Source organism: Exophiala viscosa (genome assembly GCF_022695815.1).
Source record: "Exophiala viscosa unplaced genomic scaffold EDD37scaffold_4, whole genome shotgun sequence".
Lineage (NCBI taxonomy): Eukaryota > Fungi > Ascomycota > Eurotiomycetes > Chaetothyriales > Herpotrichiellaceae > Exophiala > Exophiala viscosa.
In genome coordinates, this window is record NW_026944356.1 from 1,629,593 (window position 1) to 1,650,086 (window position 20,494).

General features: G+C 51.9%; 6 protein-coding genes across 6 annotated transcripts; 2 read left to right on the forward strand and 4 right to left on the reverse strand.

Annotated features, from left to right (window-relative positions):
- Positions 1-152: 152 nt before the first annotated feature.
- Positions 153-2,835, forward strand: EDD37DRAFT_381639 (anaphase-promoting complex component APC3). The gene is made up of 2 exons (XM_062812098.1): positions 153-2,634; positions 2,692-2,835. The coding sequence occupies exons 1-2, from the start codon at positions 262-264 to the stop codon at positions 2,773-2,775; spliced, it is 2,457 nt and encodes an 818-aa protein (XP_062671146.1). The 5' UTR covers positions 153-261; the 3' UTR covers positions 2,776-2,835.
- A 687-nt stretch (positions 2,836-3,522) lies between these two features.
- Positions 3,523-9,190, reverse strand: EDD37DRAFT_381766 (uncharacterized protein). The gene is made up of 4 exons (XM_062812103.1): positions 8,825-9,190; positions 5,296-8,774; positions 4,618-5,052; positions 3,523-3,841 (listed from the first exon to the last, which is right to left on the reverse strand). Exons 1-4 carry the CDS (start codon positions 8,974-8,976, stop codon positions 3,663-3,665), a joined length of 4,245 nt encoding a protein of 1,414 aa, XP_062671147.1. The 5' UTR covers positions 8,977-9,190; the 3' UTR covers positions 3,523-3,662.
- Positions 9,191-9,704: 514 nt separating this feature from the next.
- On the forward strand, positions 9,705-14,754 carry EDD37DRAFT_381858 (E3 ubiquitin-protein ligase MARCH6). Its single transcript, XM_062812107.1, has one exon. It carries the CDS (start codon positions 10,032-10,034, stop codon positions 14,631-14,633), a length of 4,602 nt encoding a protein of 1,533 aa, XP_062671148.1. The 5' UTR covers positions 9,705-10,031; the 3' UTR covers positions 14,634-14,754.
- Positions 14,755-14,894: 140 nt separating this feature from the next.
- Positions 14,895-16,940, reverse strand: EDD37DRAFT_649588 (uncharacterized protein; the record flags this gene model as incomplete). Its single annotated transcript, XM_062818148.1, has 3 exons — positions 14,895-14,978; positions 15,041-16,796; positions 16,861-16,940. 3 exons carry the CDS (start codon positions 16,938-16,940, stop codon positions 14,895-14,897), a joined length of 1,920 nt encoding a protein of 639 aa, XP_062671149.1.
- A 348-nt stretch (positions 16,941-17,288) lies between these two features.
- Positions 17,289-18,910, reverse strand: EDD37DRAFT_381863 (uncharacterized protein). The gene has a single exon (XM_062812108.1). It carries the CDS (start codon positions 18,700-18,702, stop codon positions 17,638-17,640), a length of 1,065 nt encoding a protein of 354 aa, XP_062671150.1. The 5' UTR covers positions 18,703-18,910; the 3' UTR covers positions 17,289-17,637.
- A 305-nt stretch (positions 18,911-19,215) lies between these two features.
- On the reverse strand, positions 19,216-20,200 carry EDD37DRAFT_649590 (uncharacterized protein; the record flags this gene model as incomplete). The annotated part of the gene is made up of 2 exons (XM_062818149.1): positions 19,216-20,094; positions 20,144-20,200. 2 exons carry the CDS (start codon positions 20,198-20,200, stop codon positions 19,216-19,218), a joined length of 936 nt encoding a protein of 311 aa, XP_062671151.1.
- Between the last annotated feature and the right edge of the window lie 294 nt (positions 20,201-20,494).

A 20,494-nucleotide genomic window follows, 5' to 3' on the forward strand; every position in this document is an offset into this window, starting at 1 on the left:
ATTCGGGATTAGTATTAGGAGATGCGTTCGGATGGGTCCCTAATGTCTCACTTTTGATCTTGAGCGTTGTTGATCCTTTAGATCGACCTCATGAATTGACGACCTCGACCCGCGGCGCATTGTTTTGGACGAAGGCAGCCCTCGTCATTCATGACCTTCGAATACCGCCGACCGCGTCTCTGACCACGTTTGTATCTTGACCTTGGCCGGTCGAAGAGATTCAAATCTACACGACCAACATATCTCGCCTTCCATGCCGCCATGGCTCCCTCGCCAACACATATTGCCGCCCAACTACGGCAACTGGTGTATTATCACCTCGATAACAACTTATTGAAGAACGCCCTCTTCCTTGCCGGTCGCCTTGTTGCCTACGAACCTCGATCAGCGGAATCCGCGTACCTACTAGCCTACTGCCAGTACCAGTCTGGCTTTGTGAAGGCCGCATGGGATACCAGTCGATCTTCCGGTTTGCGAGGGTCACACCTCGGATGCAGCTATATCTTTGCACAAGCATCCCTGGAGTTAGGACGCAACGTCGATGGTTTGACGGCCTTGGAGAAAAGTAATCACTTTTGGTCACACCGCAATTCCTGGGGTCAACATAATGAATGCAGACGACAACATCTGCCGGACGCTGCGGCAGTTTTGTGTCTGAGAGGAAAGCTATGGAAGGCACACAAGAACGTCGATCAGGCGGTGGAGTGCTGGGCATCGGCCTTGAAGTTGAATCCCTTCATGTGGGATGCGTTCATGGGCCTGTGCGATGCTGGCGCCAAAGTCAGCGTACCGAACATATACAAAATGTCTCCGGAGATCATCGCCTACACGCAGATTGCTCAGCGACAAAACACGAAGAACGAGAATGTGCCTGATTTCGCTGCCGAAAAGAGTGGACCATCTATACATGAGAAACAGACTCATAGCAACCAGATGATGCCTCCGGATCCTTTCACCTCAACACAGAAAGCCAATGGGAACACTCAACAGGGCCATTCAGTGCTTTGGGAGAAACTGAATGGCAGCAAAATAAGTGTGAATACAGCCAGTACAATCCTGGATGAAGAGGGTATGAACACTCCATCCACGGAAGCAGATGTGGAGGAGGGCGTCTTACAGGGCGCTGCTGTCAACCAGTATCATGACCCGCCGGCGGCACCTGCACGCAAAACCAAGAGTGCAACCGAAATGCCAGCAGATCCTCCTCCTAGGTGGAAGACCGGATCAGCCCGGATGAGGGCGAAAGCTAAAGGCGCCTCTGACGATACAACAGTACTACAAGATCCTCCACTCCCAGCTGCGCCTTTTAAGAGAACCGTTTCTGGCCAACCTGCTGCCTCGAGTCATGCGAGTGCGAATGGTGGGGAAGCCACCAGGAGGAGTAACCGACTCCTCAACACGACGCGACCGCCTAGCGCAAGCAGCACGGCAGGAAGCAAAATTTCTTCATTAGCAAACACTCTAGGTCTTCGAGAAGGACGAGATATCAAAAAGGCCAAGGCTCCGGCTGGCAGACCAAGAACAGCAAATACTGCCACTGTCGGACGGGTTGTTAGTGGCAACCGGACGAGGACCGGGTCAACGGATGCGATGGATGTTGATAGCAAGGGGCCTAGGGCTGGTGACAATATTCCACCCGTGCCACCTTTGCCCAACGCCAAAGTGCGTGCTGAATATGCGGTAAACAAGGACATTGAAGCAATTCAGACCCTGCTGGATCTCTTTGGACGAGTTGCATCGGCTCAGCTATGCTTATCCAACTACGATTGTCAGACGGCAATCCAGGTTTACAACTCTTTGCCATCAGCACAGCGCGAGAGTCCCTATGTTCTGGCTCAAATCGGCAAGGCGTACTATGAGCAGGCACAGTATGTTGAGGCAGAGAAGTTCTTCATTCGGGTCAGGCAGCTCGCTCCTACTCGCCTGGAAGACATGGAGATCTATTCCACAGTCCTCTGGCACCTAAAATCGGAGATCGAGCTTGCCTGTCTGGCGCACGAGCTCATCGAGGTGGACAGGTTATCACCTCAAGCATGGTGTACCATTGGCAACTCGTTCTCTCTTCAACGCGAGCATGAGCAAGCATTGAAATGTTTCAAACGCTCCACGCAACTTGACCCACAGTTTGCATACGGCTTCACGCTGCAAGGTCACGAGTACATTTCGAACGAAGAGTTCGAAAAAGCTCTCGAGGCGTATCGAGCTGCTATAGCCGCCGATGGTAGGCATTATAATGCTTGGTACGGCTTGGGCAAAGTCTATGAGAAGATGGGCAAGTGGACGATTGCCGAACAGCATTATCGGACTGCGGCCAAGATCAATCCTACCAATGCAGTGCTCATCTGCTGTATTGGATTGGTGCTCGAAAGGCTCAAGGAACCAGAGAAGGCGCTGCAAATGTACACGCGAGCATGCACTCTTGCTCCAAATAGTGCATTGAGTCGCTTCAAGAAGGCCAGGTGTTTGATGAGCCTGGGCCGGCCGAGGGATGCGCTGACTGAACTCCTCATCTTGAGAGATGTGGTGCCAGATGAGGCGAATGTGTGGTTCTTGATGGGCAGGCTTTACAAGACGTTACGGGAGAAAGGAAATGCTGTGAGGGCGTTTACTATGGCGTTGAATCTGGACCCGAAGGTATGTTTTGGCTTTGACAATTTTGTGTGAGATGTGGATGCTAACTTGTTTGAACAGGCCGCACAATTTATCAAGGACGCCATGGAGAGTCTGGATGATGATGAAGACGACGGCTATGATGAGGATGAAGATATGGATTGATGAAGTACTGGTGCATTCATGGATCCGTCGAGTTCAGCTTTTGGTCCGGTCTCGCACTCGCGTTTCTGGATGGGAGACCAGTTCGAGATCCGCCTCGTCACGGTATTTGCTTCACGTGGCCTACAACAACCTCATGCTGCTTCCGACATGTCTAATGCATCGGCCCCACTTTGGACGATTTGAACTTGGAATTGTCTGCGTTTTGGCGCCTTGTGGAGAGGTTTCAGCAGTCTTCGGAGATGAATGCGCACACATACGGACTCGAGCGCGAGCTTCGAGTACATTGCCCTTGCTGCCACGGATCGGGTCCGTGAAGAACGTGGTCGGATTGATCGCCTCAGTCGGACAGATTGAGCTGTCTCGATATCTGCAGTAACTCTGGACCTCTAACATCTTTTTTGGACGGCCACTCCTCGATTGAGAGTAGTATATGGCCATACGACATTGAGCATTCAGCATTAAACATTGGGAATTGGAATTTTTGGAGAGCATGTTGTATTTCTATCCTAGGGGGACGGCATGCGGTGGTAGCAACGGCATAGCATAGCATAGGGTCTGGTGTTGTTTCGGGTTGAGAAGTCAAACTTCGTCGGCTCACCTTTTTACCTAACAATACCTACAGTACTGTAGGTATGTAGGTAGTCTGAGGTCATCAAACAGTGTGACACTGGCGACAGAACAATAAGAACAAGCTCGCTAACAAACAGAGTGGTGCTTGATACAGTAGCAGAAATACCGATACGCTATAGTGACAAAGTAATTGGAGTATCATCATCTCGATTAATCGTTACATACCTATATGACTATACCGTACTGTAGCGCGCATAAAAAGCAAACCAAGCAAGCGAAATAGGTATCATTTGAGCGTTCAGAAATAGGCCAACCCATTACCCATCAGCCTCAGTCCCTGCCACGCTGCAAGTCACAGAGCGACCCTCGTCGAGGTATCTCTGCAACGACAGCACTGTCCAGATATAGACAAGGCCGACGACGCCCAAACCGCTGGAAAAGAAATTCATCTCTACAATCTCAGGCTCTTCGTAAGAGGGCATCTGTTCAATGTTCAGTCGTCGTTCCACGAGTCGACCACACCGTCTCTTCCCTCCCTTTCGTTCACGGTCGATCACAACTCATCACGGACGTATTGAGTAGCGCTGCTGACCGAGCTGCTCACAGCACTCGCCGCCTGCTCAACATTGGTACTGACAGCCCCAGCAACGCTGGCACCACTGGCGCCAACGTCACTCGCCATCGCTGCAATGGCACTACTGGCGCTCGCGATAGCTTCGGCAATTCTTAACTGTGCACTCTCCAGGGCGGCACTTTGTTCGGGTCCGTAAACGGCTTCGGACACCTTTGCACTGATACTGCCAACGACACTCGCTGCCGAATCCGTCACATCTCCGACCACTGAAGCTGCAGCGGAAACGTTGTCCGCCACAATGGACGAGGCGGAGGCATAGGTATCAGCTGCGGCACTCGTGATGGACTTTACTGTGCCGGTCGGTGTGCCGTATATCGCGGCATAGACTGCGTCTTGTGCACTCTTAGCAGCATCTGCGCAAGACGATTGTGCGGCTTCTGCGTATCCAGCTTGTGTTCCGTAGATGGCTTCGCTGACTGCCGAACTGGCTGAGGAGTATGAGGCTGCCGCAGCAGAAGTTGCTTGCTCAACGGTTCCTTTGCTGCTGCCATAGAACTGTACACTTGCTGCAGCCACAGCTGAATTGAGCTGGTCCGTCACAGAGTCAAGGGCTGACGAAACTTGTGGAGGGGGAGTAAAGTAATCACTCGCGACAGATGAAACGGACGAGGCAACCGAAGATGCAGATGCATACGCATCGCTAGCCAGACTAGCCGCTGAGGCATAGTAGCCAGTGTAATACGCAGAGCTCAGTCTGCTCATCGCGGACTCTGTGAAATCTGGCTCTTTGCCCACGAGCAATTCGGAGACATACGACTGAATAATGATGTATTGATCGCTTGCGTAGTCGGTCGCTTGCGCCGCGTAGTCGCCTGCTTGGTCGGTGAAAGGTTTTGGAGTGCCGTAAACCTGTTCACTGGCCTTGGATACAAGAGCCTCCCAGTTCTGCGAGGCAACACTTGAAATCGACTCAATTGACCCAGTAGGCGCGCCGTAGATACCAGTACTGGCAGCGTAGCTAGCTGAAGACAACGACGAAGACGCGGCCGAAACGGCCACATCATATTGAGAGGAGATGCTGTCCAGCACACTCTGAGCAGGTGATTTCTTGCCAGCTGCCGATGAGGCCGAGCCTAGCATTGATGACATCTGTGACGCTGCAGCCAAAGAAGCCGCAGCATAGGACGACGAAGCTTGGTCGAGGACACCCTGGTAGTATGGCGCAGGGGTACCGTAGATAGCGGTACTGGCAGCGTAGCTGGCAGAAGACAATGATGAAGATGCCGCCGAAACAGCTGCATCATATTGAGAAGAGATGCTGTCGAGCACGCTTTGAGCAGGTGATTTCTTTCCGCGGGCGGCTGCTGTGGCCGAGCCTAGCATTGACGACATCTGAGACGCGGCAGCAGCAGAAGCAGCTGCATAAGAGGACGAAGCTTGGTCAAGAGCACTTTGATAGTATGGTGCAGGTGTACCATAGATTGCGGTGCTCGCAGCATACGAAGCCGATGACAGCGAGGACGATGCAGCCCCGACGGCACTGGAATATGCTTCCAGGGCTTGATCCAGATAGCCTTGCGCTGGCGTACCTGCCGAATTTAGTGATGAGCGAGCGGACTCAAGGCTGGCAGCTGCCGCGGAGGAAGCTGCCGAATATTGAGAGGCTGCAGCATCATAGAGGCTTTGGTATGCTGGGACAGGAGTTCCGTACACCGCCGCTGAAGCGGCGCTAGACATACTACTGAGAGCAGGAGTAGCGGTTCCATAGATGGCGCCTGAAGCAGCATTGACAAAATCGTCATACTGTTCATATGCCATGCCCATAGCAGCATAGTAATTCTTCCGGGCTTCCTGCAGATATTTCTGGTGAGCTGGGGCGGGCGTGGCACCGACGGCGATTTTGGCTTTGGAGTACTGCGCAGACGCAGCAGCCAAGGAGTCCCTCAAGACCGAAGATGCAAGAGATGTTACAGACTCGAGCGGGTTTGTGGTGGGATAGGCGCTCGAAGCTCCTGTACTCAACGAGGAATATTGGCCCGAAGCTGCGCTAGAAGCAGAGTCAAGTCTGCTGTTCGCAGCAGCGGTTGCATCTGCATAAGCCGACTGAATAGAGGAGAGCAGTTGCTCATGAGCCGGTTTTGGGGTGCCAGAGATTTGCTGAGAAGCGGCAGACATGGCGGCACTGTATTGCTCACCTGCTTTGTTCATGGCATCGGTATACAGGGAATTTGCTTGTCCAAGTATCGAGTCCGTGACGGAAGCGGGTGTACCATAGATGGCTGAGCTTGCAGCTGCAACTGCTTGATCGTATTTGTCGGATGCCACACTGGCAATACTTTCCACGCTTCCTTGTTGCGTGCCGTATATGGCAATGGAAGCTGCGGCGAGAGCGCTGGAATATCGTTCACTTGCAACAGATGTGGCACTCTCAACAGTTCCTTGAGTGGTTCCGTATATGGCCTCAGATACTGCTCGTGTAACCTCAGCATATCGGTCACCTGCGTCGTTCACAACACTCTGAACTCTCTCGGAAAAGCTCGATGCTGTGTCGTCGTCAAAGACATCGTCCAAGATGGGGGTGGTGCCCTTGACCTTCTGTGCCATGGCCCCTGCAAAGACTTTAGACACCTTGGTGGTGGCCGAGTCTGCCGCCGATGAAGCAGAACTAGCAAGGTCTTCCACGTCCAGACTGGCGGAGGAAAGCGCATCTGTGGAAAGGGTAGGAACAGATTCCACAATAGAGGATGCATAGCTAGAAACAGAGCTGGCGGAAGATGCTGCCTCTGACGAAGGAATAGACACAGATCCCACAAGTGATGACGCCGAGCTTGAAACGACGCTGGATGCCGAACCGGCGGACTTGGAGGCTTCTTGACTCAGGCTGGAAGCAGACGCTTTGAGCTGAGACGTCACAGATTCAGCGCCGTCGGTGCCGGTGCCGACAATGGAAGAAGCAGATTCGTAAGCATGCCCAGCCGCAGAGCTGGCTGAAGAAGCTGCGGAGTTGACGGAGTCATAGCCCGGGACAGCACCTACTGCAGATGATGCAGAAGAAAGCGCCGAGTCCGCATATTGACTGGCCTGTGAGGATACCGATTCCACGGTGCCTGTGCTGGTTCCAACAACTGCAGACGAAGCAGATGAGATGCCATCTGCTATGGCATCGGTTGCTTGAGACAAGGCAGAGCTAGCAGAATCCACACCCTGAGAAGGAAGACCTTGCAACTCAGATGCCAAGCTCGATGCTGCCGATACTGCTTCCGCGGGCATGCTCTTTGTCTCGAAGTCGTCCGTCGCGTCACGGGCGCGCAGCTTCCACTGCGCGACACTTTTGAGTCGGACCAGCTCTTTTGCGGCATCTTCTGTGATTGCCATACTCTCTTCCATGATCTGTCGAGCAGAAGCAATGGCCTTTTCCGCTTCTGGGTTTTCCATGGCGACGTTACGGACTTCCTGCTTCCATTCATCAAGTTGCTTCCGAACTGCATGGAACTTTTCCCAATGTTTATAGGTGACTCCTTCCATCCAAGCCCAGCGCATGCCGACTTCCTGAAGTCCAAGGTCCTTGATGCCGTCCAATACCTCCAATGTCGACGCAGAAGCAGCAGCCAGTCTCTGAATGAGACCCTTCTCAAAGTTCTGAGCCCAGTCGCGTACCTTCTGTGCACGGTCTTTGATCTCAGCACCTGATGCTCTGATTGTGCCAAGTATCTCTTCTGCTGACTTCTTGGTCTCCTCGGAGCCTGCATCCTCAGGGAGCGAACCGACGACAGATCTGATCTTCGACTTGACATTATCGATCTCATTTTCGATCGTCTTTTCCAGGGCTGTGGCCAAACCCTGACCCATGCCTTCGATGTCGCTCTTGGCAAGGCTATGCACGATGGAAGCCACCCTCTCACTAAGATCGTCACTTCCCGTGTCGGCTGCGGCTGCAAACTTCTTCTGCCAGATTTCGAGATCTTCGGAGATCTGTTCCTCGGTAGCCCATTTGGGTTCTGCTTTCGCTGATGATTCTGGTGCTACTGTGCCTGTGGCTGCCGGGGTAGATGATTCGTCCGTGTTGAACATGGCGTACACATCGTCTAGAACCGAGGATGCAATTGGGGTGGATGAAGCAGCTGGGGCTGTTGTGCTCTTGTCAACGACGTCCATGGCAGCTTTCATCTTTCGGGATTCGCGATATTTGGCCACTCTTTCGTTGATCATGACCAATTGTGGTCTAACATTGTCAATATAAAGCCCTTTCACAAAAGGCCAGAAAGTGCCATCCACGAAAATGATCAAGTCGGACCAAGCATGACGTGCCACTGGGTATGCGGTAGTGGCGACAAAGAGCTGGGTGGAATTGTAGGCAGATTGAATATACGGACGAGATTGTTTGACCGAAGGAAGAACGTATTGCTGGTATAGATGGCCGGCGGAATCGCGACCCGAGGAGTAGTAGGGACCTGCAACTGTTGCAACCTTCTCAACGTGTGGAGCAAGGTTAGCATCATATATCTTGACAGCGTTTCCTTGGACATTATTGATTCGTGGCACAACCGACTTGTCCCATTGAGCTTGCACATGTGTCTTTGCGGATTCAAGCTGCGGTGACGCATATTTGTCGTAATTTAGCTGCACGAAGTTCGATACAGGTCTAACCAGCCTCCTGTTGGCCAGGTCGGCGTATGGTTGTGCTTTTGCCACGTATGGTGCTGCGTAGTCATCGTAGTAAGGTTGAAGGTGCGGTTGAGCATAGGACTTCACGCTCAAGTATGTGTGACATACTTGTGGAGTCGTGTCGGTGAGTTTGGCAGGCGTCGAAGGACAGCGGAAAATGACTGTCAAAAGAACATACCAGGTGGTGAGCCTGCAGAAGGGTTAGAAGAGAGTTGATTGTTACTAATTGCTTCAACTCACCTGGCAAGGTTGTTGAACAGCCAAAAGGTCCAACTCTGGCGACGATGACGGGGTCGCCGTGAGACAGGGCCAACAGCATGGCCATTGGGTCTGTCCTTGACACTCTCTATGGGCTTTCCATTGACTGGCTTACCATTCTCAACCACTGCCATTGCGGCGGTTGGTGGATGTGTGTGTGTTTTTCCAGCTAATCAGCTAAGTCTCGAGTCTCGATACGCTCAGCAGGTACGGACGTCACAATTGACCCGAAGTCAATGGCCGAGCTTGAAGGAAGGTGTTTCACGTGGAATGGACACTCGAGGTATTACTGCCCAGGATGAACAAAGGAGGGGGAATTGATGGTCGATTTGCACCAGATACGGAGAGAGATAGAGGTGGTATTTTCTGGAAGGTGCAGGTTGAATAGGCGAGCGTCACTAGCCAGGTAGTGGAGGTGTTGCAGGATTCGGGGAAGGACGAGAAGCTCAAACAAGTGAAAGTGCACCAAGTTGCGTCACTGCAGCCACAGCCAAAGGCCAAAAAGCTGGGACGGCGACCGGTGATAGGATGGCGTGACTGATAAGGCAGGACTCCAGTGTTTATGGTGGCTGAGAAGGTACTCAAGGTTCTCTTTCCTTATTACTGCCTACAGACAGGATCGACAAGCAGCATCTACGATCTGTCTGATGCACATGAAAACAACAAGATGTTTCAATCAGTGAGATGATGTAAATTATAGGCCACAAATTGCGCGTTGGAGTTGGTTGACTTCATCTTCTTGTTCACGAAAGCCTCACGATAGGAAGCGGTTGCCGCCTGCGGTGCCTATGAGATGCTTGTACGCTCTGCCTGCCCCCGTATCGTAACCATAACCATAACCATAACCATAATCCGCACGTGACTGCGCTCCCATTCTTGTGCCTGTGCCTTCACCTGCACCTGCACCTGCACCTGGTCTGGGGAACCGAAGCCACTGACTGCCATTTCCACTCTGATGTCCGTTTCAGCATATTTGTCACCACTGCCTGCGTGACCATCATCATTGTTGTACCTTCCTTCCATCAATCCGTCAATTTACATCTTCCTCATCCTTTACTCCCACCGACCTACATTCCGGTACTGTCCTCATGTCTTGGTGCCTTTATTCTCTCACCATGACTTCATGACCCCCTCGAAATGCAAACATCTCTCTACCGTTTAGACTTGATGCTCCCCCACGTCAGGCACGATGTCGGTCAACACCCACGAGAGACGTCCATCGGGCCTTCGTCTAGACAAGTCCAGACCCGACAATCAATATGAAGAAGGCCAGGACTATTGTCGGATTTGTCGAGGTGAAGGCTCTCCCGAACAACCATTATACTACCCTTGCAAATGCAGTGGGAGCATCAAATTCGTCCACCAAGAATGTTTGATGGAATGGCTTTCTCATTCCCAGAAGAAATACTGCGAGCTATGCAAGACATCTTTTCGCTTCACAAAACTCTACGATCGTTCCATGCCAGCCACACTGCCCCTTCCTCTCTTTGTCCGCCAACTCGCACGACACGGTTTCAAGTCTCTCGCACGTTGGATCCGCTATACAATCGTGGCCCTGATTTGGGTGTGTTGCCTGCCATGGTGCATCCGACAAGTATGGCGAGGCATGATATGGTTTGCAGATGGCACATGGGAGGAGATGGAGTCGCATCTGTCCACTGATGTCCTTGCCAGTGGTACCTCCACCGCTTCAATACCTGTCCGAACGTTTGCCGCCAACTTCACAATGCCAGAATACCTTGAACGCATTAAACTGGTCTTTCCTCCCATGCAGCTCTCGCTGGCCGATATTGCTCGGGCTTTCCTCAGTCAGGGTTTGATTGGAAGGCTATTGCAATTGATACTCTCCTTGTTTATGCCTCTAGCTCCTTCAAACACCGAGGAGGCCATCTCTTCCAACATGACCTCAACGGTACAGACTTCGAATCGACCGCCCTCCCTCTTATCTAACGTCCACTTCTTCGGCACCTTGTCCAAATCTCCTGCTATCAATGGCACAATCATCGATATTGTGGAAGGCCAATTGATATGTGTCTTCCTGGTTACTGCATTCATTCTTGTGTTCCTCATTAGGGAGTGGGTCATAAATCAACAACCAAATCTGAACATGCCAGATCCTGATCTTGCCGATTTTGCTGCTCCAGAACCTCAGGCTCAGGGTGCAGAACAGCCGGCAAATCCTCCTGTGGACGCAGATCACCCAACCGGGGCTGATGCTCAAGATCTCGTACCAGGTGAAAATCCCGACCCAAGGCTACGCCGAGTTGTGTCAGACAACAACATTCTACGTGTCAGAGGGAATGGCTTGGAGCGAGCCGACCTACCTGTGAGGTCCCAAAGTCTAGAGGACGATCGTAGCAGCACTCCGGGCTTGGACAACGACGAACCCGCACTAGGGGAGAGCAATGGTATATCCGATCAGAGTCTGAGCAATTCTATTCTTGTCGAGCGAGCATTCGGAGTTTCGTCGGGGAGTGATGTACCTGAAAGGGAGAGATTTCCCGTATATTTCCAGGACTCCACGGCCAATGGCGACCCTGAGTTCTTCACTTCAGAACACTTGGATCGGATTCATGCTGAGTCAATGGAAACTTCTTCATCGACGCCTGCGCATGGCCATGATCGCCGCGTCTCCTTCGCAGGTGATGTCACGATGGTGGGCGAACACGGTAGCGAGGAGCCAATGCCTCCTACGGAGGATACCGATTCAGAAGGTGTTCCTATTCCGACGCCTGATTCGAGTGAATCCGATCGGGCGACCGAGAACAATGAGATAGCAGCCAGCGCCAGCAATGCTACCACTCCTGCCGATCAGCCAGCCAGTAGTGGCACCCGAGGGTTGTCAGTCTGGGGAAAAGTTTCGAGATGGCTGTGGAATACTGAGGGCCTCGAAAATATTCAAATTCTGGCCGAACCTCGACATGGCCCTAATGGGGATATCCATCATCATCACGACGACGAGCACGTTGTTCAAGATCCCTTCGATGAGGCACCTTTCGTTCCAAACCACAACCGGGAAGCTCTCCAACCTCTTCTCCCCGAGATTGAAGCACCAGCCCCTGCCGAGGCACGTCAACCAAACATCGTCCTTGGTGTCGATTTGAACGATCCGAATGCTGCAGAGGACGTAGAAGACCTAGATGGGGTTCTGGAACTGCTCGGAATGGAAGGTCCAATTTTTGGCATGGTCCAGAATGTCATCTTCAGCTTGTTCCTGATCACGGTGACTTTGACAGCCAGTGTATGGTGCCCTTACGTCTGGGGCAAGATTGCGCTCCTGTTCATGCACAACCCGGCAATGGTCATGAAGGCGCCTCTCTTTGTCTTGTCCACAGGTGCGGATGTTGTGGTCGATGTTGTCCTCTTCACTACCGGCCTTGCTGGCTTCATTCTGAACCAACCACTCAAGGTCGTCAAAGCCATCATATCCCCAGTCGTACCTGCAATCCCGAGAATCCTGGATACTGCATTTCTGGAGGGGTTGAGTCTGGACCTCAGTCAGAAGAGTGGTGCACGTATAGAAAAGACCTTGTCCGGTGCTCTGTTCGATCTCAGGCCTGATCTCCCAGTCTTTTCCATGTTATCCCATCACGCTCTTCTCACGATCAAAGCACACATCCGTGAAAATCTACGGTGGACGTCATCGGCGGTAGTCGGAACTTGGGACTCTCTCTCGAATGAACCTCCATCCTTTAGAGTCGTTCTCGGCCTGGTGGCCGAATTTGTCAAGACATCTCGTCAATGGCCAGCAGCAGCTGCACAGCTTTTCCGCTCGATCATCGAGGCAGTCCGCAGACTCCCTGATGAACTTACGCTGACGCCTTCTAAACCTCACGTCTCCCTTCAGGTCGACAAGTCATTGGTCGAATGGAGTATCGAGGACCGGTTCATCACCATTATGATTGGTTACGCTTTCTTTGCGGCCGCCAGCATATTGTGCCTGGAGTTGGCTCATCTTGTCATGGGCCTCAGAGATAATGAAAAAGTCGAAGGCTACCTCGCTGATTGTCTCCGACAGGCTGGAGGCGTAATGAAAGTTGTCGTTATTATCGGCATTGAAATGCTGGTCTTTCCGCTATATTGCGGACTTCTTCTGGATCTGGCACTCTTGCCATTATTCGCCAATGCCACCGTCGCTGGTCGAATTGCGTTTATCGCGAGGGCACCTTTTACCGGCATCTTCATCCACTGGTTCATTGGAACTTGCTATATGTTTCATTTTGCGTTGTTTGTATCAATATGTCGAAAGATCATGCGAGCCGGCGTTCTGTATTTTATCCGGGATCCTGACGATCCCACATTTCATCCAGTGCGGGACGTTCTGGAACGACCCGTCCCGGCTCAGTTGGGGAAAATTGCATTCTCGGCGCTGGTCTACGGAGCCCTGGTCATTGTGTGTCTCGGCGGTGTTGTATGGTCATTGAGTTGTGTCGACGACGTCCTGCCTATACAGTGGGCCACACCTGAACCGAGATTGGCCTTCCCGGTGGACATTGTATTCTACAATTTCATGCTGCCCTTTGTGATACGAAAAGCCGAACCCTCCAAAAAGATCTCAGCAATATACAACTGGTGGTTTCGAGGATGTGCTGGGGCTCTGAGGTTGACAGATTTCCTTTTTGGGGAAAAGGTCGAAGAAGAGACCTACAGCACTCCTCATCGATTTTGGGGTCTCTTCACAGGCAAAGCTCTTAGCAGTGAGCAGCAAAAGGACGGAACATATGTTCGGGCTCCAGCATCAGATTCGGTGCGGATTCCGAAAGGATACCAGGTCTTTCTTGAGGTCAACGAGCAGAACGAAAGAGTCGATGGCCTGCCTGATCCTTACTTTGGAAATCATGGTAAAAAAGATCCGCGTTTTACCAAGGTATACTTACCGCCGAATTTTGGCGCTCGGATTACTACCTTTGTTCTCTTGTTGTGGCTCTTTGCTGCCTCGACAGGGGTTTCTTTCACCATAGGACCGCTCTTGCTTGGTCGAAAGGTCATACAGTTTCTCTCGAAGTCGGCTCTTCCACCAAACGACTTGTATGCATTCACCATCGGCATTCACCTATCAGCGGCGTTGGGCTACCTGATTGCTTACGCACGACCAGCATCAAAGTATCTCAAATCCAAGATTCCGGAATGGTTCGGGTCACAATTCATTGCATCAACGAGGTACTTTTTTGGCCTAGCATATCTCGGGACTTTTACCGCGGTCGTTCTTCCTCTCCTGCTCTCAATGATCACGGAACTTTATATTCATATCCCACTCATCACCTATCTGGAAATGGGCTACGAGAAAGCGACTCCGAAGGTATCACCTACTGCGAGTGAACGTGCAGCCACGATTTATGTCCTTCAATCGTGGACAATTGGGTTACTCTATCTTCGCCTACTGCTGAGACTGTTCATGCATCATGCTGGCTCTACTTCCCAAGTCACTACGGCCTTGCGCGCCATCACCCGCAACGGCATCCTCAAGCCAGACGTGCCACTTGCAAGCCGTGCATTCGTCTTGCCAGCCATCGTGGTCTTTGGTGCTTTCCTGGTCGTCCCATTGGTATATGCCAAAGCCATCATGCTTGTTACACACATTCATGACCACGAAGCTCAGATGCGTTTGTATCGATTGGCCTACCCAGGGGTATTGTGCTTGCTGGTCACTTGGCTTGGTTTCCTGGAGTTGCAGCGACAAGTAGCGACTTGGAGGGTGAAGGTTCGTGACGAAGTGTACCTGATCGGAGAGCGGCTGCATAATTTCCAGGAGTCTAGACCATTGAGGTCTGGAAAGGAAAGGGCAGCTTGACAAGGTTTATGAGATTGGTACCACTGGAAGCGATGAAGCCCGATCAGGTCGAGGGACAGCCGTCAGGATCCCAATCTGGTCTTTCAGCGCTGTGTTTTACATTCGGAGGGCATGCATCCTCTCAGATTGCTTGTAAGTCTAGCGGAACCACTACCCGGCAGATACAGAGTGTTGGATTGAAGGGCCCTTAGCTATGTGATACCGAAATGCCTCGTCCTGTTTACGAGGTTATGTTGGCATTTCTATATCGCTATCTCACAATCACTTGTCCAACAAGCCGTCCTTAGATTGTATACACTTTGGCGCTTGACCCAAGGGTCGGTATCCGAGTCGTTGCTGCAGATACTGTAGTTCAAGAGTAGTATCCCATCAGGGCCTTCCGGCAAGTCGACCTGCACATCGCTTACTCTGTACTTTAGCGGCAGCGGTGGCGGCGACAAACTCACTTCAGCTGGGCGACAATAATTGCCGCTGTCTCTCGCCACGCTTTCGGGCGGGCAGATGATGTGGTGCCCGTCTTGCTCAATTTCAAGCACTCTTTCAGCGACACTGGTTACAAGGGTGGCGTTGAATATGCCCTCCCTGTGCAGCGAACAATGGAGGCTGTCGATGGCCTCTTTTCGGGTATTTGGCGTGGAACCGTGTATCGCTGTGAAGTACAGTGGTGCGATCCATCCCATGTCCGCGATAGAGGTTGATGTGCTGTAGTTATCTCCGGAATCGTGTCTGTTGCGGTGCTTGTCTATGCTAGGGTTGACCGACGCGTTGTAGGCGAGTTTGTAGAGGGTGCGGGACTCTTCGTTGATGAGTTGGAAGAGAGGTTCGGTATTAGTAGTGCTTGATGAGGACTGAGCTTGGAAACGAGGTGGTTCGGAAGATGTCGTGGATGGGGTGTAAGGCTTTGGCGACGGCCATGAGGTTGAGCCTGTCTCCTGGGAGGAAGTACTAGTACTAGTAGTTGACTGGACTGCTGCTGCTGCTGTTGACAGTGGTGATGATGACGACAATGACGATGATGATGTAGCAGCGTCAGCGTCCCTTTCAGCACTTCTGCTGCGGCTGCTCATGGCCGACGTGCAGTCCGCAATCATGATGCATGCCACGGTGCGATATACGTGTAGAAGTCTCATGCCGAACAGGGCCAGAGCTGTGGGGATGGTCCGTGGCAGTTTTCGAAGTTGGGCGACAGTCAACTCACAGGCTGCAAGCCAGGTGTCGAGCTCGATCAGAAGAAGTGTGCTGCATTCATACACGTTGAAGTCCGGGGGACAACATTGTCCGCTGGAAGAAGTACTGGAATGTCTCGAAGATTGGGTTAGATCAACCATGTCGAAGACCCGAAGGATCGTATATTCCAGGCTTAGTCTGGTGTGCCAGGCTGACTGGAACGCGCCGTCGACAGGTTTGATTTCTTGCAAGAGTGTCAGAAGCGCACGGGGTCCACCGACGTCTTGTCCTAGCAGTCTTGCTTGGATGAACATGGTCGTAAATATTTGAAGTATTCCGGGCTCGATCTTGACGTGGTCGCCATTGCTGACACGGGCCTGGTCTTCGAGCAACACGAGACCATGTCGTAGATGAGTCAGTGCCGTTTGGTAGCATCCGCGCAGATACTCGAGTTGAACGAAGATTGCGCACGCAATCAATGCAACCTGGGTGGAAGTCTTGCTCCTGGTCTCGATTTTGCGTCGTAGATCGCCTGTCGCGCGAGTATAGTGTTGCAGGGCAAACAATTCAGAAGTGTCGGCACACGTGCTGAGATCAAGGACTTGCCTCTTGTGGACTGAAGCTAGCGTGATTATGGCGTGGAGCACCGCTGGTTCCGAGTAACTGGCTTGAGGGAGTAATGTAGTCCAGAAATCGGACTCGAATGCGCCGGGAAGTTTTGTAGCCGTCCGATGGATGAACCATTCCATGCAGATATGCTCGTCGGCCGATACCGTGTGGATTGGGAACAGCTTTTGAGCTGCTGTCGGGCTAATCAACGACAATTTTGACGTTAGGCCTGGTTCTTTTCCGGTGAAGAGACTGATTTGAGACGAAGGGTGCTGCTTGAATGGATTGTTGCCTCCACCCCAGACACCGTAGCCATCGCAAATTCGGCCGGTTGATAGACAGCGCTGGCATGATGGTCGGCCTTCATCGCATTTCTTCTTGCGGATCCTATTGGTGTGGATGAGCCTTGCAAGTACCTTTGGCGCGGGGAACGGGGCAGTAGTTAACTCACTTGCATGTTCGGCAACCGGTCTTGACCTTGCGGCAATTCGGACGAGCGCGGATCAAAGACGACTCGCTATGTTGAGCCATGACAGACTTGGCAGCTCACAGGGGCACTTGAGAATGTGGGTAAGAAATCATGGGAACTCCGACCGGAGTCATCGTCGTACGCAATTGATGGGTCAGACGTTCCACTTGTCGATGGGACAGTCCAGTAGCGACGGCATACCCTGAGATTGAGAAGCTCGCAATAGGAGTCGATGCAAGGCTCCGATGCTGTGAATGTAGATTATCAAGGGACAGAGTGACGGCGAGGTTGCCTGGAAGCCGTAACAGTCTGTCTGGAATGACTCTCTACAGGCTTGGCCAATGATATGGAGCCTCAAAGGTATTTGATCCATTAGTGGCATCACATGCCGACGCGGGTCATTAGGCGCCCAATGCTGCAGAGTCCTTGGGAGGAATTGATAGACGACGACATCAGTGGTCGGCGCGCAAAGTAGGCTCGCTGATTCGCTTTTCAGCGTCGGTGCTCCAGGGGCTAAAAAGATACGCGGCTGAAGCTCTTCCAACGACATCCGTCTTGGAATCATAAATTATGCTTGTTGCACCGCGTCCTTTTTTGCGAACAAAAACCTCTCTTCTTACATGCATGCGCGGTCAAACGGGGCGGCGAGCTGGTCCTAACAGCGACGAGACCATCCGCAATTACAAATGACCATGGTTAATGCCCAATTGAGGAAGGAGTGGACGAGGCATTTTTCTAAAGCAATTTCTACAGAAGCCTCTACCAGGCAAACTTCTCACCGACCCAAGACTCACTCGCTTCCCACAGCTTGTCCGCCTCTGCTTCATCGACAGCATACTTTGGAGCCGGCGGGGTAGTGCCAACTTGACAGTTGGTGACAAAATAACCATTTCCAGGTTTGTCCAGTTTAGGGTCCAACGCGGCAACGAGCGTAGTGCTTGAACCCTCTTCCAGTGTCTTGACACGATGGCCTGCAGCCTCCCTCTTCTTCAGAGCCTCTTTCAACCATTCCTGATCCGTATGTCTTATCAATTCACTTCGCATGTCTCCAGGATACAAGGCGACGCTCACAATGCCATACTTCTCGTACAACCTCCTATCAAGTCCGACGGCGTGCAAGATGTTGCAAGTCTTGCTCTGCCCATAGGCTACCATGGGAATGTAAGCCTTGCTTTCATCTGCCGGAAGTCCCCCAGCTTTGAGCATTGCCAAAGCTGCTTTCTCGTTGTCCGGGAGCTCTGCATTCAATTTGGTGAAATTCGGGTCGCTATCGCGGAAAGCGGAGATCATAGTTGCGATGCTGCTGACGTTGACGATGCGGACAGTGCCTGGCGCTTTGCCTTTGGCGGCCGCGATGACTTTTTGCATGATCAGGTTCGTCAACAGGAAGTGGCCAACATGATTGGTGGCGAGATGCATTTCGATGCCGTCCGGGCTGAGCGTCCGCTCTGGGACCGCCATGACGCCAGCGTTGTTGATGATAAGATCGATAGTCGGGACATCGTCCCAGCTTAGGACGGTAGAACCGGCCTTTCTGACAGATTCAATTGAGCTGAGGTCGACTTGGAGCAGTCGATACTCCACGTCAGGGTATTTCTGGCTCAAGGCATCGATGCATTCTTGGACCTTGGCTGGGGAACGGCCAGCAAGGATGAGGAGGCGTGGTGATTCAGAAGCAAATGCTTCCGCGGTGGTATACCCTATTCCGAGTTTGTTGACTCCAGTAATGAGGATCGTGCGACCTTTGATGGATGATGCAAAGGCAGCAGCGACTGTGAACCCTTCAGTGGTGGCGTCGAATTCAGGATGAGTAAGAGTAGCCATGATTGAGACTCTGTGAATTGATAGGCTGTTTCTGGTCTATCGATCAGTGTGTTCACCTCGTGCTTGAAGTGAAGAGGTTGGGAGATTGAGGAAACACTCGTGAAAGGTGAGGTGCTGTCCCGGCTTTTGTAGCCTTGCCAGATATACGCAATGTGGACTTAGTATGGAAATGCCGGTATCTGCAGGCGCTCCAATGCATTGTTCAGACCTTCCGTATGTTCCCAGCCTTCGCCGTGCTTCCATCCAGGAACGAAAAGCTCCGCGTGGACCAATCGGGTACTTTCCCTTCCGCGATGGGTCATTCGGTCCTGACATCGCGTTAGACCAAGTGGCGGTTTCTAGTTATTTGACCTCATGTGGCATTGATGGGTCCGATCAGAGACATAGCGCCGTGCCAGGGGGGGACTTATCGACCTAATGCACACAAGAAATGTTCATTCTTTGGACTTGCTCAACTCAGTGATTGCTACTTCATAACCTTTTGCCGTATTACATGTAATTGTTCATGGCAAATTACTGTGCCTGGCCAAGCTTATGGACATATGGCACAGCAACTTCCCTGACATAATCCTCCAATGTATGGAACTTGATTCCCAACTCCAGCGCTTCTTTCTTTGGCAAAGTAAACTCCGAATATACGCTATGCCTGTTATAGTACTCATACATCGTATCCAGATCCTGAAACCCTGTTGTCGGGCCACCAACGACCCGAACCGTCTTGCCAGTCTGTTTCTGGAGCTCTCGTGCAAAGTCTGCTGTACTGTGGTATCCACCGACGCAGTATATGTTTTCGTTCAGAAGTCGAGGTGCAGTGCGGTAGTTCTTGAGGACCGTGTCGACAGTGGGACCAAGATCGCGTGCCGTCCAGACCATACCGATCTTCGTCTCGGGCTGCAAGATGGGCTGGAGAATCTCGATAGTACCATCGGATGCAAGCGACAGAAGGCCAAAGTTGATCCAGTTGTCGTAGTAGAACCCAAGGTAAAGGTCAATGTGTGGTAGTTCGATCTGTTTCAAGTACGCCGAGACGTAGAACTTGTTCTCGACTAAACGAGTAGACTGAAACTTGCCCTTCATCCTAAGCAAAGCGCTGGGGACTGTAGACCAGATGAAAAACTGGACTCCAGCTTCTTTGGCGGCGTCCGCAAGGGCAATGCCTTGCTCCAATTCTTGAAGGGGGTTGGCCTGGTTCTCCGGGTCATAAAAATTCGTCAAGGCATAGACAGCCTCGACACCTTCGAATGCCGCGACCAAGGACGCCGGATCCCCAAAATGGGCTTTGACGACTGACACATTTGGAAGGGCGGACAGCTGCTTTGCTGCCTCGCCGAGAGGGTTGCGGGTGATAGCCCGGATGTCGTATTCAGGTTGTGTTGAAAGATGTCGAACAATCTGAGGCTACAGTGAGCACAGTATCCCAACAGGGCTTGAGTAATACTACCGATCCGCCTTGGACTCCAGTCGCGCCCAGGACAGCGACAACACGTTTTGAAGACATCGTTCTGTGAAAGATAGTACTAACAGCACTCGCCCACTCTAGGAGGATGCTCGAAGTGGCCTTTTTGTGAATCTGATATCCCCGAGACCTCAGAACGGTGGCTCGGCCATAAGTTGAGGCCCCCCCATGGATCAGTATTAATAGACCCACAGCACTGACGGGAGTCGGCATATCTCTGTCACCATTGGTGCATTAAGAATATACCTCCACACTTTCCCCATGCTTTGGTAATATTGCCCCATGAGTTGGGCCGAAGGAGCATTACTAGGCGAAAGGAAGTACATGCTTTCCTCT